The sequence below is a fragment of the Larimichthys crocea genome, chromosome III, assembly GCF_000972845.2.
Source record: "Larimichthys crocea isolate SSNF chromosome III, L_crocea_2.0, whole genome shotgun sequence".
Classification (NCBI taxonomy): Eukaryota; Metazoa; Chordata; class Actinopteri; family Sciaenidae; genus Larimichthys; species Larimichthys crocea.
In genome coordinates, this window is record NC_040013.1 from 19,717,737 (window position 1) to 19,734,178 (window position 16,442).

General features: G+C 42.0%; 1 protein-coding gene across 1 annotated transcript in view; it reads left to right on the forward strand.

Annotated features, from left to right (window-relative positions):
- Positions 1-6,769: 6,769 nt before the first annotated feature.
- LOC104919548 (ankyrin-3) overlaps positions 6,770-16,442 on the forward strand; it is a 117,549-nt gene continuing 107,876 nt past the window's right edge. The window contains exon 1 of the mRNA XM_027278235.1: positions 6,770-7,806. Within this exon, the coding sequence (XP_027134036.1) occupies positions 7,738-7,806 (69 nt within the window). The 5' untranslated portion in view covers positions 6,770-7,737. The remainder of the gene's footprint in view (positions 7,807-16,442) is intronic.

Below are 16,442 nucleotides of genomic sequence, written 5' to 3' on the forward strand. Positions count from 1 at the left end.
TGAATAATACAATACAACAGTATCGATTTTTCAGAACACCGCATGCCGGAAAGTGGAATATGCCTCTGCCAATTAAAAGATGTCATGTTTATCCGCTCTAGGACGATGTGTTCGTACCGGCTTTACAATATTTGCAGTGTGGATTAACCGACTGTGAGGAAGTGACTCATGGGTGATACATTTCCACAGATGGGGAAACTAGCAAAAAAGAATTTTGCGAAGCACATTTTTAGTCCGACCGTTAATATGTTGAGAAACAGAAACATCTCACTGTGTTTCTGCACGTCTGTTCTATCACATCTGTTTATGTTCAGGTGACAAATACCTCTAACGGGCGTAGGAATTATGATTGTTGTCCACTGGAAGCCAATGAGGATGTGATGTAGTGTTGTTAAAGAGCACGAAAGTCCATGTAGGCAGGAGATTAAGGCGGACAGATTGATCAACAAAATATGCTACTTGTGGTATGTTTGTTTGTTTCCCATTTCCAGCAGACAGTCAACATTTGATTTTTTTTGGAAGGCTCAAACAAATGATGTCTTTCCGGAGGACACGAGACAAAGTGCGTGTTTTGTTTGACCCCGATTTTCAGGGTGTGGATGTAAATATTTAAACAAATGATGTAAGATTAATTGTGCAGCATCAAGAATGTTATAACTCCTAGTATTTGTACAGGCTTTGCAAATATAAAGAAGACTATAAGCTTTATGCTTTCTGTTTATATCTTTTATAGTTTATATGATGTCCTTTAAAAGAATACGATAACACAGTTTACAGGATGTTTTTTTGTTTGAGTACATTTGGAAAGATGTACTAAATTGGTTCTCTCCTTTGTTCTCTTCTCCTCTCCCCAAATCTAAATGAATCCTAATTGATCAAAGCGAAATAACACATTCAATTTGTTGTAGCCCTGCTGAAGAGAGTCAGGTTGCTCGCTTTGCTCGTTTGTGTGTTAATATCGGTTAGTAATTCAAATGACTCCCTCAACGTAAGAAAAAAAATTGCCAGTAAAAATGGAATCCTCCGTCCTCACAGCTCTTTATCAGTCAGGGAGCACCTGTCCGGACCTGACCTGATTACTGAGGAAAGTAGGTCTGAATTTAACCCTCATTGTTGAAAGCATACAGCTGCAAATGAGCCCCCTCAGTGTTCTTTGTACAGTTTAAAGGGAATAGTGGACATGCGTACATACAGTATGTGGTCCTGTATTTCTGTCTTTTTCTAAATTCGGCAAGTAGACAGTTTTGTGAGTTTGAATAGCCATTTTTAGGACCATTTATGAGTTAATTATAGGACTGGGCTGGTGTTAGCGTGGAGTCCTCCAAAGGATAATGCAGGACGCATGTGTATGTAGGTGTGTCTTTAATCTTTGTTGCATGCATCATCTATCCATCCATGCTTCAATATGTGAAATTGAAATGTTTTGGCATTAGATCGGGACACACCAGATTCACTATCCTAAAAATAACCACTAGTTTACTGCTGAGCTCAGTTCAAACACGACATACATTGAGTGAAAATGTGTGCCAGTCTTTAATAAATTGTTGGCGTGGTGCTCAGAATACATTGTCCCCTTGTCCTGGCCTAGAGACTCACTTACCACACGAGCACAGAAAATAACACGGTGTCATCCATTTCATCAGACAAGGCAGCCACTGCCTACTGATAACAAAGCAGTGTGCCTGTAGAATGCTGCTGCTATGACCAAACATATTGGCTTTTAATCGAGAACATAGTTTTACAAATGTTCTTAGTAAGGTATTGAGAATATATTTTGACGGCGCAGAGCTTGTCTTGACATATTATCTATAGATAACTGCAACAAAACAAGAGATGCTGCCATAGGCACACTGATCGGCTAATAATTACCTCTCTTGCATCCATTGATTGCAGATAAATGCACCAGTCGATTTTAAAATATGAACTGAAATGAGATAGAAGTCGCATCCGCTGTTTTTCATGCACTATGGCTGTCACTGAATAGATGCTTAGCTTGGTGTGATTCATTGGGGGGGTTGTTTTCATAGAGGGAGCAGCATTCATCTTATGCGATGATTGATTTCTAGTGAAGGGGGCGCTTGATTTGCATGGCACCCATCCCATCGTGAGCCAGGAAAGGGAACCCCCTGTAGAGCTGTCTGTCAGGCCCTATCTGCCCTCCGCGTACAGCACATTGATCGGAGACTTTTCGATCTGTAGCATGATGGATGTGAAAAGACACTTCACTGTGAAGGTTTACAGGGTGGCTTTAGTTGCAGTCTGGTGTAGCTGACATGAGTTACAGTTCACACACATTTACATGTATATTAGTGAAGCCCAAGCCACTTGAGTGGAGGTTTTCTCTTAGTGTTGCTGCTTGGATTAATGTAGTCTACTGACATCTGAGAAACCTTCACTGAATTGGAAGCAGACGTGCAGTTTGCATAATCAATCTACCTTTCAAGATTCTTAGCCCTGTCCATCACGCTGATCTGGATTTAAATATCTCAACAACTATTGATAGATTGTATTAACATTAATGGTCCCCAGAAGATTGGATGAATCTGAAAAGCTTAGTGATCCCCTGACTTCACTGGTGCCGCCAGCTGTTTGACATTTTTGAATTGTAGCGACATGTATCCATGCTTCCCAGATGATTAATCCTAATGATCCAGCATTTAGTTTTTATGAAGTGTCTTGGCAGCTGATCAGCCTCAGATGTATTTTGTGTTTAGCGCCAATTAGAGTCAAGATTAAGATAGCGAACACAATAAGTATTATATCTGCTTTGCATCTGCACATTAGCATTGACCTTGTGAGTATGTTAACATGCTGACGCTGCCATTCAGTTCAAAACACTGCAGTACGTTTGTGGCTTGCTGTTAGATATTCTGCTTCATGGTAACTGTCAATAATAATGTCTATACTTTTACATTTAGGTCTAATTTTTAAGATACATTTTTAAAGGTCAGGTTAAAATAAAACTTAAAATCATACATGTCAGTTACATTTGTACTCAACTCTTCGTAGACCACTTCCATCTCTGGTTTTTGGAGGTCTTAGCAAAATTAGATTTCTGCGCATCCCTTCATGTGTCCGACTGTGTTTGGATGATCAAAGTCACACTAATGGCAAATGTAACTGCGGCCAAAAGATCACAGTCTGATCCCATGACATTGTCTGGTCCTTGCTACAAGGACAAGACTCATAATGATAGATCTGGAGACTGTACACATTAATGTCTGCTTCTATCAGTTCAAATACTGTTAGGAACATAGCATGCCCACATGAATAAATATGAAGCGGGCGAACAATGTATATGTACATATATGTGTGTATTCCTGTATATTCCTCACTGTCCTATACTATATTGATATCATATATGCTATTTTACTCAGGTTGTAATTGCTAACAGCTCATTAAAGCGTCTCCGGGTGATTGAAAATGACGTGGTAACTGTAAACCTTTTAATATGGATTAGCAATCATGGATGACCACAGTGACTGATAGCCTTACAGATAACCTACAGTAGCAGAGTGTCTCCTTACAACGATAACCTACCTCCCCACCTCAGACCGCAGGCAAGAGTACACATAGCACACACTAAGCCACTAAGCCGCTCAATACCAGCATGTGGTGTATATTTTGTAAATCTTATATCCGCAATATAGAGCTTGTTTGTTATTAGAAAAAGATAAACTACCTAGACTAGACTTTAATTTAGTGTGTATATAAAAATATAAAAATGGTTCAGTAGAGTCTCTTTCCTCACGCTGCATTATTGGGGTCCTAACATTTTGGGGATGCTATGCCTGCCTCTTTAGCAGATTACTGCAAGGAGAGAAATACTTCTTTTGATGTGGAAATCCAACATCCCCACCAAATATAATTCCCCCTTTAAAGAGTACAGCAGGACTAAGTGTACGCACATGTTTTGGTATTTTGTTAGGTCAACAGCTACAACCAACCAAGTAAGCCAAACCAAGTGTGTCCAAAGATAAATAAAGCTAGACGTAGTAGCACTATTTAGTGGGTAATGTAGCATGCAGCAATGGGTTGAATAAGCAACCATACACACTCACATGGTTAGTACGACTGATAGTTTAAAGAATGGACTGTGTATGTGTGATGTCACCCGCAGGCCGTTTTGAAGCTCAGAGTGTTTAACGGCACCCTCCCGTTCAATCAACACGCCCATGCTGTTAATTATGCATAACATTAAGCCTTAATATAATTTGAACGAGTGAGTTAAATAAGAATTCAGACTCAGTGCAGTAACCATAAACAAATAAATTAGCTATAGAGTTAAAAATGATTTTTTGTTCCAGGCTGTAAACATGTCTATTCCTGCTGTGGATGTTTTTATACGTTCTGTAGCCAGCCTCAAGTGGCCGTTCAAGAAACTGCAACTTCTATATTGGCTTCGGTTCACAGCCATGGAGGCTGTCGCTTGGTTAGTACAGATAAATTGTAACAGTTTTAAATATTTAGATGAAAATTATTTTACATTTTACTCATAGAAACCAACAAATTCTGTACTGTATCTATACTTTGTAATTCCTCCTCCTCCTCTGCACGTTTTTACAGTCTGATAACGAGTAACGTTTCTCAGTGCAGCAACAATCAGTGTGTTGTAATTGATTGATTTATTCTAATGATCTGGAAAGTATCTTCTTATAATGAGAAACTAAGCAGATTTCTTTTTATAGTGGCAGCAATAGACACACAGATATGCACTGTTTCGTGGTGTTTCCCAGAGTGAGGTGTGAGGCTTATAAATCCTAATAAGCGGCTGGCTGATGGAGCTTCCACCTGGCACAATCAATAATAATCGCTGCTTTGCTGCTGGCACCGAGTTGGAGGAACCACACCCTAAAAGACACACACACACACGCACATACACACAGTCTGCATCAACATCAGCTGTACTGTACATACACACTCACAAAATGGAGTGAAGCGAACATTTCCAGCTGCAGATTAAATGTGTGAAGCCATATGTAATCCCTCTCTCCTCTTACTCTGAGGACTTGGTGTTGGGTGGGTAAGGTGGAGTGAAGAGAAGATGACAGAGAGGACGATGATGGTGTTGACTGGAGGATGTCGCTGGTGCTGGAGCTACTAATCTGTTGTCAGCTTTCACTTAGTCAGAGCGCAGTGTGAGGGTTAGGGAACCTTTGCTGAAGGAAAATCCTGGTTCCTAATTCTGTCCTTTGGTTAAAGAGATAAGTATGTCAAGTTTGTCTAATATTAGTTTATTTAGTGTAGCATATAAAAATCAACTTTTGTTGGTGACAAGTGAAATCTACAGCATCACACAGGTCTGTGGCACAGCTCCTCCCTCCTTTCTTCTTCGTTTAATCCTGTTGACTTGTAGTTAAGTGCAATTACATGCACTCTAATAATTCTATTATGATCAAATGTAGGCCACGCCCCATTGTCCTGGTTGACCTAACTGCATTAAGCTTTTAATGACTGTAAAGTAAAACCCCAATCGCACCAGTTTAACTGTTTTTTTTAAATTATGTATTAGTTTGATTTATTCATTGAGATTCAGTGTGATTTTAATTCAGAGTAATTGCAGAGTAACTGAAGCAGAACAGGGTTTCTGTACACAAACAGCCGCAGAGCCAGCGGTGATCCATTTTCCTTCTCTGGTGAAATGTTTCCCGTTCGGTACCAGATAACATTTTCCCAGTTATTACAATTTCTGGTTGTGTCTCTTTGTTTGTTTGAAAAAAAGAGAAATGAATATCTCGGTGGATCTCGCATGTTTAAGTAGAAGAGTAATAAATATTTAAAGAAGTGAATCCTTCTTCGCTGGCGTTACTTACTGTAATCTTTATTGTTACACATCTGGTTTTATTTTGAAACTAAAACCTGTCAGTAATTGTTGGACTGTGCAGGCTGGTGTCAGAGTTACAGTTAAGCTGGTTTCCAGTCAAACTAGACAAACAACATTTCTGGTCAACTCCCTCAGTATTTGAGAGTTGTGAAGAGGCCGTTATTTTGGACAGAAGTGTGTGTGTGTGTGTTTGACACAGCTCAGCACAAACCAGGAATTCATTTGCTCCGTTGTGTTTAGTTTGTCGTTTGGTTTTTGTTTTTTGCACAAGTTGAAACACGCATCTGTTATATCTATTTAAAACCTGGGTTTTCTGGTATTAATCTTTAGCCAAGGCCTAATTGACATCAAACAGCGTGGCAGTGATGGCATACAGCTCGTCAGGAGCATGAGGGAGGGAGAGATGGTTAACAGCAATATACCCACCCGGAATAAAGAACCTGTTGTTTGGAGGGCAATCACAACAAACCCTGCCTCTCTGTGCCACTGCCTGCTTCTCATTTGTTCTTTCATCCTTTCCATGCCTCCTTGGTTTGTCTGTTTCACTGATATCACATTGTTTTTTTTCCACCCTCCCCGTCTCCCACTGTCATTTTCTCTCTCCTGTCTGTTTCTCACCCTTCACTCACCCCCCTCCCCTCTGTGTCACCCAGAGCTTTTTGTCTCCATTTTCTGCCCCTCTCCCTGAATTACTCGCTCCTCTCCTCCTGCCTCATTACCTAGATGTTTCATTGGTTGGAGCGCTGTAGCTTGTTGAAGCTGTCAAGTAAGGCGTGGTCTTTTTTTTTTTTTTTAAGTCATGACATTTTAATGCTTATTGGTTGGATATTGTTTGGACTTTATTAAGCATGTGTACACATCTCTTCTTCAGCCTGTCTGTCTCTCTCACACACACACACACCTCAACACGATCAACCCAGTCAGTCAGTCATTCAGCCAGCCAGCCAGCCGGTCAGTGCCGGGTGCAGTTCTGTTCTGTTCCAGTTTCCAGTAAGCTGATCCTGCTGGCAGAGGCTAGTGGGGAGACTTCCTTTTCTGGAAGGACCTGATGCATCGTGTTAATGATCCTCCCTCTCTCTCTCATGGACTGTCAGAGGAGTGAAGAGTCTCATTTCATATCACAACGTCCGTGCAGGGAGCAACAGCAGAAATCATCCAGCCGGCAGCGTGAAGAGACTGTGTGGATCACGCCCCCCTTTTCTGTCTCAGCCTTGCGCTCCTTCTCTCTGTCACTAACCCCAGTAACACCGTTTCACGCTCTTTTCCTTCATTCTCTCTTTGTCTCACCCTCCAATCTTCTCTCTTTTCTCACTCTGTCTCTCTTTTGTTTGTCCCTGTCTTCACATCTACCATTTTCTGTCTTGTATCTTTGTCTTCTTTGAGAGAGTGTCTCCAGTCTCCAGCCTCAGGTAGGCAGCACCACATCCAACCAGGAATACACTCCTTCCTTCCTCATACACATCCTCCTCCTCCACCTCCTCATCTTCCTCCTCCGCCTCTATATTTCCACTCTCTTTCTGCCTCCACACCCTGCCTCTGAGTGCGTTGGAGAGAGTCGCCAATTGCGCACGGCAAAAGGCAAAGCAAGTGGGAGTGGACCATCGGTGAGCGTGCATGCAAGGGTGTGTGAGTGTGTGTTTGTGAACGTGGAGAGGAAGAGGAGAGGAGGAGGAGGAGGAGGAGAAGGAGGGAGACAGCATCAGCACAGTCCTCCCAGTCTCTCCTCTCTTCACGCACACTCCCACTCTGCATGGAACAATCCTTCCTTCACTGCTTCTAAATGGACATTTCTGTGACAATGTTCCACCAGTGAAGACAGCAGCAGCCGCCGTCGCTCCACTCCACAAGCTCCTACATGCTGGATTTTAAAAAAAAGTGAGGAGAAGGAGTGGAACAGAGGGAGATCTCTGAACATGAGTGAGGAAGCTAAGGAGAAATCAAGCGGCGGGAAAGCAGCCCATCGCAAGAAGAAAGGCAAAAAGGTACGAGAGAGGAAGAGCTTTCTTTGTCTTGGTGTGTTTTCCTTTTGCTCAGTTTGTGGCTTCGACTCGGCAAAAGGTCTTGTATGTGTTTGTATGGGAAGTAAGGGGGTTCTTGGATGAGGTGAGATTAATGGATGAGGTTGAGGAAGCCATTAGAAAGTGACTGGAGGTGTGTTTGATCGTGGTTTCATTGCGCTCTTTGTTTGATCGTTTATTATGATCTTGATTTATTCAGATGTATAAGATTTGTGTTATATAAGAGGCAATTTATTTCAAATAGAGCCTCTACACCTGGTTGTTTTCACATTTTTTTCTGCCTACCACAAGCATGCATGTGGAGGGAGAAATATTTGTTCAGCCTCACCTGAAATGCTACCAAAGCCCATTGAAATGCCGCCCGTCAGTCATCAGTTATTATGATCCTGACGCTGCGACTGGTTGGTCTGGTTGTTTTGCTCCAGATGATTGGCTGGAGGAGCAGTGGTATGTAAAGTGGAAGAAAGAGTGTGTGTATAATAGACATAGGCATGGGGATGCCCTCAGGGGCTGGGGTGGGGGCAGCAGAATGCACGCACCTCACAGGCGTCTGTTGTGCTGTCAAACTCCTCCACAGCTGTGTGTGTCACATGCACTGTATGTAACGCATGCATCGCTGTTGTTCTCCTCAGGAGTTGTCATTATGGCTTTTAATTAAAGGTGTTTGGAGCCACAGAAACATGTTATAACTTATGAACTGGAATGTAGGTGTGTGTGTGTGTGCGTGCTCACATGTAAGATTTTAAGGTTGTGGTCCTCAGTTAAAGACACCGAGCATGTCTGTTTGTGTTATTTAAGGTGTTTCCATGCTGTTGTGTCTGTGGCTAGCCTATGATAAATGTGTTTTGGTGCTCAAAGCCACTGATCATGCAAAAACAGTGTCAAAAAATACACACACACACACACACACACACACACACACACACACACAAAGAGTATTTTCCAGACCATTTGAGCTTGGACGGGGGTGAAGCTATATTCGAGGTGGCCCTTGAGATCAGGGATTTGTAGGACAGGGGAAGACCAGAGCAAAGCATGGAAGCGGAGTTACAGCAGCCACTATACGTTTTATAAGGCTGAGTGAATCTGTTATTGAGAAGGAGATGTATTCTTTAAATAATTTATAGCTGCTGTGACGTGTCAGTCTCACTGGTGAAGCTGTCAAACTGGTTCCTCAATAACAGCAAGAGACAAGATGTTGAAACCACTGACCTCAGTTCATAGTCTGGTTATTATAATGCATTCATTTATTTCGCATCAATACAGATGTATGAAGTCATTGAGCATTTTTTGTTTGTTACATTTAATGCCGATGTTATGCCCCCGAATGGAATCATGCCATTTCAGTGAGCGTACAATGTATAAACGGTACATTGGTCCTTTTTCTACTTTGTTGCCCTCAAAGCTTAACTATTAACTCACCACTACTTTGTCGATGGTAAGTTACAGAAGCATTCGGTGTAGCTGAGCCGTCACGGATACAAACCCCTAAAAGAGAAATCGGTTAATCGCTGCATCACTACACACATGTTTAGTGGTGTGGTGGCTGAAAAGCAATAAATGTGAGCCAACTGAATCTTGTTTACCTCAAGACCAAACTGATAAAAAGTCGAAATAAAGAACACATATTGAGAAATATATTGACCCGTGCACAATAATCAGTGTACATTATCACTTAGAACATGGCTACTTCCTAAATACATCTATGATTTGAGACAAAATATTGATTTAAAAATGATTTTATTGGTTTTAAAAATGATTTGATTTAATCTGCTGTGGTCCTCTAGAGCCTATGAACAAAACTGAGTCCATTGCCACTGCTCAGAACCAATCAGAAGCGAGTATTCAACAAAGCCGTGTAATAAATATACAGTATGTAATACAGAAACTGTGTATTCATAACGTAGTGTGTTCAGCAGAGAGCACTGACCAGCTGATAAGTGTAAAAAACATATTTTGGCCACATGTAAGGAATCTTAATTTAAAAATCTTCATTTGTGTTGTGAATTTATGCAAATCCCAAGATTCACCCAAACATTATGAAGATTTGCATCAGCTCTATTTCCCAGTGGATTAAGATGAAGGAGTGTTGAACTAAATTCACCAATAGGATTATCACTGAGGTCCAAAGTTCTCAGTCGATGCATTTTCCCTAACAAGCCATGGCCCGTTATCTCTCTCACACAAGCTCCAGACCGCAGCCATGAAACTGAAAACAGCGCAGCAAAATGATGCATATTAATGCTTTTTACATATGTATGTTGTTTGTTTGTTGTGTGTGTGTGTGTGTGTGTCCATGAGCAAATGTGTGTCCACTGTTTCGCTCTGCGCGCATGTGCGTGCCAGATAACTATGCCAGATGTGTTAATGATTGTAGCCATGGCAACTCGTTTCTGTTCTGAGCGAAAGATGTCGAGGGTGAGAGCAGGCGGGTGGGGAGAGAGGGAGAGAGAGTGAAGAGGGGGTGGACTGGTGAACTTGGTGGCCAGAACAGAAATATATTTTTCATGAGGCAGCTGCTCCGACGGAGGGGAAGCTCAAGGATACAATCAAACATCTTTTGACTCAAGGTCCCAGACTTATCCCAGATTAAGACGGGGGTCGTAAATCAACACCAAACACAATGTTGTGTTTGCCTTTGTGTGGCTGATGCTTATGACGTGTGTGTGTTTGTGTATGTTAAAGTCTAGTCTAGTGTTTGGGTGAGTGTAGCACTTTTGATGTTTTCTCCAAATGCTCTTGGATCTCAGAGAGGCTTAATGATAAGAATTCGATTGAGTGATAGAGATAATGAGGATTACGTAACCCACAGACCTCACAAACATACTCTCAGTGTATTAGCAGGAATTCATTGTATGTGTTCCCACAACACAGAAGCTGGTGTTGGGTCAGGAGAAACCATTTTAATGAACATTCGCACACATATACGTGGCTATGCACATGCTTGTGCACGCTTTGGTTTCCCGTGCTCTGATTGGTGCTAGTGTATTAGTTTAGCTGATTAAATTGGACATTTCTTGCAGAACAGTAGACAGAAATAAAGAAGAAAAATGTGCTTGCAAGATAAAAAGTCCCTAGAGGAAATCTCACATCTCACATCCAGAATCCCTAAACTATAACTAAGCTTGACGAAATTCAGCTGCTTGACTAAAGGAAGTGTTTATATTATCAGGAGAGTAAAATACATTTTATTTACCCTGATCTAGAGACTTACATAACTGTTATGTACAGTTATGTAAACATACATCATATGTTTATATACTATATTACAGAGGAGCAGACGCAGAGTACAGTGGAGCTTTTGGATTATTAAAGGACCTGATTTCAGCTTTAATTGGAAATTCAAACTTATACGATGGACTAAAAGAAAGCCACATCAATGGTTTTCCTAAATAGCAAACATGCTGTTATATAAGGTATGTTGAGAAACACTGTATTTTTTTTTTTTTACCAGGTTGCTATCTGCCAAAAATAAACTGCCCTTAACTACAAGATGTGCAGCGTGTTTACACTTCAGATGGTTGTGTAAGGATTGTGTGAGGGACGACTTTTGTTTTTGTCAAACATGCTGATGAATGGAGACAGTTGGAGAAATGTGTATGTATCGCAGAAGCACTAAAATTCAGTCACAAACAAACCACCGCTGCTGATCATATTTCTCCACAGTCAGTATATTCTGCCTCCACTCCTAACCGTATATCTCACCCTCAGCCGAAAGCGGCACAAGATTTTATTTACTTGTTGCTATATTTTTGCTGTAAGTGGCGTACAAATCAGTAACAAGAATGGAAGACAGATGACTTTAGCAAATATTCTCCATCCTTCCACTTTCCGCTAGACTATGTACATCTCTTTTTGTGTCGCCTTCGTTGTCTTCTTCCTAATGAGACAGCCAAGGCAGCAAGGCTTGGGCAGCTCTGTTCTTTGTCTTGGATGGAAAAACGCTGCCAGAGACAAGAGAGCCCCGCGTCTGGAGGACTGGTGAAATAAGCCGTTCTGTGACAGTGCTTTCAAAGAGAAATGGCACATCACATCCCCCCAGATAACAGCAGGGCACTGGTGAATGTGCTGATGGAAGATGTGAAGTGTGTGTCCATGTGTGTGTGTGTGTGTGGTGAGAGTCTAAGAGAGAGAGAGAGAGGGAGCAAACAAAGTGCTGCTTTTGTTTTTCAGATTAGGCTAATGGACTTGGCACAGATCAAATCCTTAAGAGGGGTAGATTATGCTTTAAGGGCTGTTTCGGAGTGGAGAAAATGTTTGAGCTAATACGGTAAATACTTTGTACTGCAACAATTAATTGATTAGCGCATCAACAAATCAGCAAATATCTTGCTAATCGACTAATTATGTAAGTCATCTTCAAGCAAAAATGTCAAGGATTCTCTCGTTCCAGCTTCAGCAGCGTCAGAATGCTCATTGAATATCTTTGGACTGTTGGCCAGACAAATCTTTAAAGATGTCACATTGTCATTAGATATTCTGCATATTAATCAATAATGAGAGCGCTCATTAGTTGCGGCACTACCACTAAATAAAGAATGTGTTTTGTTAAGAGTGGCCACGATGTGTGTGTCACTGTAAAAGGTGTGATTATATCACAGGGATGTGGTTAAATGTCAAAAATGACACCAAAAAATACCTTTTCAAATGTCAAACCTGGCTAAGATTTAATAAAGAATTGTGTTTAAGTCTACAAAACCTGTGCTGGGTCTAGATGTCAAGCTTGTTTTGCAAACTTTTGCAGCAGGCAGCATATAAAACAGAAAACAGAAAAATCAATTGAACTTTAATATCGATTTTGGCATCAGGCCAATAAATAAAAATCATGTAAGCTGTGATTCTCCCATCACATCACATCATTTCTTTCTGATGTATATCTTGAGTGCAGCCTATAATGTATGTGATAACACATACATGAACACGCACACGTGCATCAGAGTGTGGAGGTGTGAGTAAGTGCACATGCTCCCTCAGTAGCATCTATAAATGTATGCATGCATGTGTGTAGGTGGGTGTATTCCTGCCATTTCTGCGTGGACGTGTGTTTGGGGGGGAAGTAGGCATCGCAGAGCCTAGGCACAGCTGCACGCCCTGGGGAGAGGGCAGAGGGATCAGCCTGTCATAGCTCCATCACTCTCAGATGAACTATCCCTGCTCCTGTCTTTTCTACTGAGAGAGGGAGGGAGGGAGAAAGGGATGAGGTTGGGGAGTCAGGGGAGATGGATGGGAGAGGAGGTGAAATAGAGAGGGGTGAAAGGACCAATGGAAGAAGTGCAAGTGAGGTGTGAGTTGCGGGGTGACAGAGGAGTAGATGGAAGGGGAGAAGGAGGTGTGAAGGAGGAGTGTTTCTGTCTCTTTTAGCACATTGCACTGGAGCTCTCCCTTGATCTCCAAACTGCTGTAGGGGAGGTTTAAGGGGCCAGTGTTGCAATTTCTTTCATTTCTTCTAAACCATCAACCGTCACTTTCTTGTACATACAAACAACAACAAAACTATGAATTTGAAGTCTTTGAGGAACAACAATGCACAGTTATCCCCGTCATTATTTAAATCATATCATGTTTGGCCCGTCTTTGTACCACACCCTCAAGTAAGGCCTTTTGGACCAGTTAACATTTTTGTTAGCTGTTGTTCAAGTGTTTCAAGCATAACCTGACCCATGTCCTGCAGGAATATTCGGCTAACTGGTTTCCTTGCTGACCGACCGGTTCTTTGACTGGTTTGCTGATGGCTCATTGCTTTAATCACAAGTCAGCTTTCTGGATACAAACCTGAGGCAGCTGTTGTTGTCAGACAAACTGATGCATTTACACGCTCAAGCAGGCTTTGGTCTGAATGCGAGTATACAGTGCTCGCAGACGGAGACATGCAAGCACACAGAGAAATAAAGCAGTCTCGGCTAACTAACAAAGACTGTTGAGCCAGACCTAATCAACAAAAAGGCCTAAACAAGAGCTCGCTCCTCTTTGCTCTATCCATCCATCCCAAAAAAAGAAAGAATCGATACCTGTGAGAGCTCAGTGCAATTTAAAAAGTTTCTCTCCTTCTTAGAAACTGCTAAAGCCAGTGTTGGGCTGTTATCTGGTATCAGGATCCGTCTGTCAATTAAACACATGTGAAATCCTGTCTGTAATTAACAGAAGGCCAGTTAGAAAAACCTCCAGAGAGCTGAGTAATATTTTGGGCTTTTAATCAAAATACTGAATCACAGGAAGCGTGAATGCAAAAAGGCTCAGTCGTTTTCAACCTGGTGCTGCTTGGAGGCCCACACTGAACTTGCTTTGAGACGTCTACAATGTAATAATGTGTGCCTTCATATCCACTCGACTGATATTTTTTCTCTGCTGGCAGTCGCTGCCGCCTGAACCCCGCCGGCCTCTTCCGTTTCCCACAGCTCCGTCCGGAAGGCTCTTTACATCTCGCTCCGTTGTGCACTTCTTACTCTTTTACTCTCTTCTTCAAAAGACTCCAGAGTGAGAGTCAGTAATGGAAAATGAGAGAGAGAAAGGGAGAGTCAAATAGAGTGTTCCACCGTCAGATTTAGAAAACCCTTTTTATTGAGTCTGGGATCCTCCTTAAGCCTCTCCTGGTTGGGCGTCACCATGGAAACTGTTAAATGCAACAGAGCAGGATAACAAAAGCTTTTGTTCCATACTAAAAGCAATAACAGTGGTTTATGCTCACTGTGGTGTCTGCCGACCTTGTTGTGACCGCTGCATTGTCTCACCTTATTTCTCAATTATTTAACACCGGTGATTTCACTACAACTTTCACTACAAAAACACCGTATGCAGACAGATTAAAGTCGCTGGTTTATTTATAGACTTCAATGAACAGAGTCGCAGATGCTCGGGCTGTTAATTGTTCTTCGCCAAAAAAAAAAGATCATCACAGAAATGCATGTATGTTAATAAGACTGAGGTCATGATGCAGGGAAAAGATCACACTGATTAAAGCAGCAGAGAACGTGATATACATTTATCATGTTCCATGTGCAAGGCCGATTGTGCTTATTCATAATAAGATGTGCATAACAAGCTGTATAAATCTGTTTCAGATCTCGGAACCAGGATCTGAATAGTGCACACAACACAGTTGTTGTTTTTAATTAAAAGAACTTAATTGAACAAAATGTAATTAAGTGAAAAGAGGAAAGGGGGGTCGGCATCCCTCACTTCCCTTTGGTTCTCAGGTGTTGTTTATATGAGTCAGATGAGTCATATGAGGAATACCTCCACAGTGGAGCCAAGCCAGATGGCTCACTCCTGCTTCCTCCGTGGGATGAAGAATTAAAGCTTGTTAGTGAATAAAAATAGGTAAATGAAATGAAAGATGATCTGTATAATCCCAGGCAGGAGGAGAAAGCTGCAGTCTCTCTCAAAAAAGCCAGTGTGTTACGACCCTTCTGCTGGCACTCAGCTTGAAGATGCACTTAGCAGCAGGACCTGGCTTCCTCTGAAATTCAGATTGTCTGACAGATATCTACAGAACCGGGGCTGTGTTTTGAAATGTAGAGCAGATTGCCAATTTAGTACTATTCATGCTAAACTGTTACTGGAAAACCAGGTGAAGGAGACATCCTGGAGACGGGCTCTACTAAGCAATATTTTTTTTGAGTGAAATGAAGATTTCATGGTCATGGTTATATTTCAGACCAAGACTGAATTATTTTTATACACTAGTAGTTTTTGCCAGTTTTGTGACTACCTGGGTTGCTTGGTGCAAACTTTTTTTTTTTCCAGGGAACAATGCTGCATGCCTATAATGCATTAAGTCGAAGGCAGTGGTCAGGATGTATAGTGGGATAGAAAGTGTAGCACTCGATCAAGGTTCATATCCTGAGTGTTCGGTCAGGTTTAGGTTTATGAGCAGATCGGGTTGTGCAAGAGCAAAATCTGATCATTTTACTGATACGGTCCAACTTTTTTCCCAGGCTGTCTATTGGCTTCCTACAGGGGCGACCCTCTCAACATCACAAAGAAGCGGTACGGGGGTGGAGGGATGTATGCCGACTGGGAGGACCATGATAAATGCTGCCCTTTTTAGATTTCAGTTCAGGGATGACAGCGGGGTAATGTGAGCCTCAAGGCAACATCACCTGAGCCAGATGGTGCAATAGCATTGGGGAAGAGGATTGGAAGAAATGAGTAGCTAAGCAGGAGGCAAGGTTGAGGAGGATGAAGGTGGATGAGAGACGAGGGAGAAGATTGGGGGAATCTTTCGAAGAGAGCTAGACTCACGGCAGGTGAAACCACAGGGGATTGTCAGATGTTAAGCAAAGAGAGAGAGAGAGAGGGTGGGAGGACCGGAGTTGTCGTGCATGATGTATGCAATTGAATGCTCACATGTGCACCCTAAAATAAACCCCTACAGGCACGCATGAGATCCACATTCCCAAGGGCTTCAGTGACAGCCATGGCACTGGTACAGTTTTCGCGATCAGTATTACGTAACTCAGGAAATCATCTCCGTGCTGCTGTACTGAAACTGTGAATTTGTCAGGTTTCGGTGTAAGAACAAAATTGTTCGCCTCGTCTCTTCTGTGAGACTCTCTGCCCTCCTTTCTCCTTTCCTCTGGCAGCCACACAGTGGAAGAGCC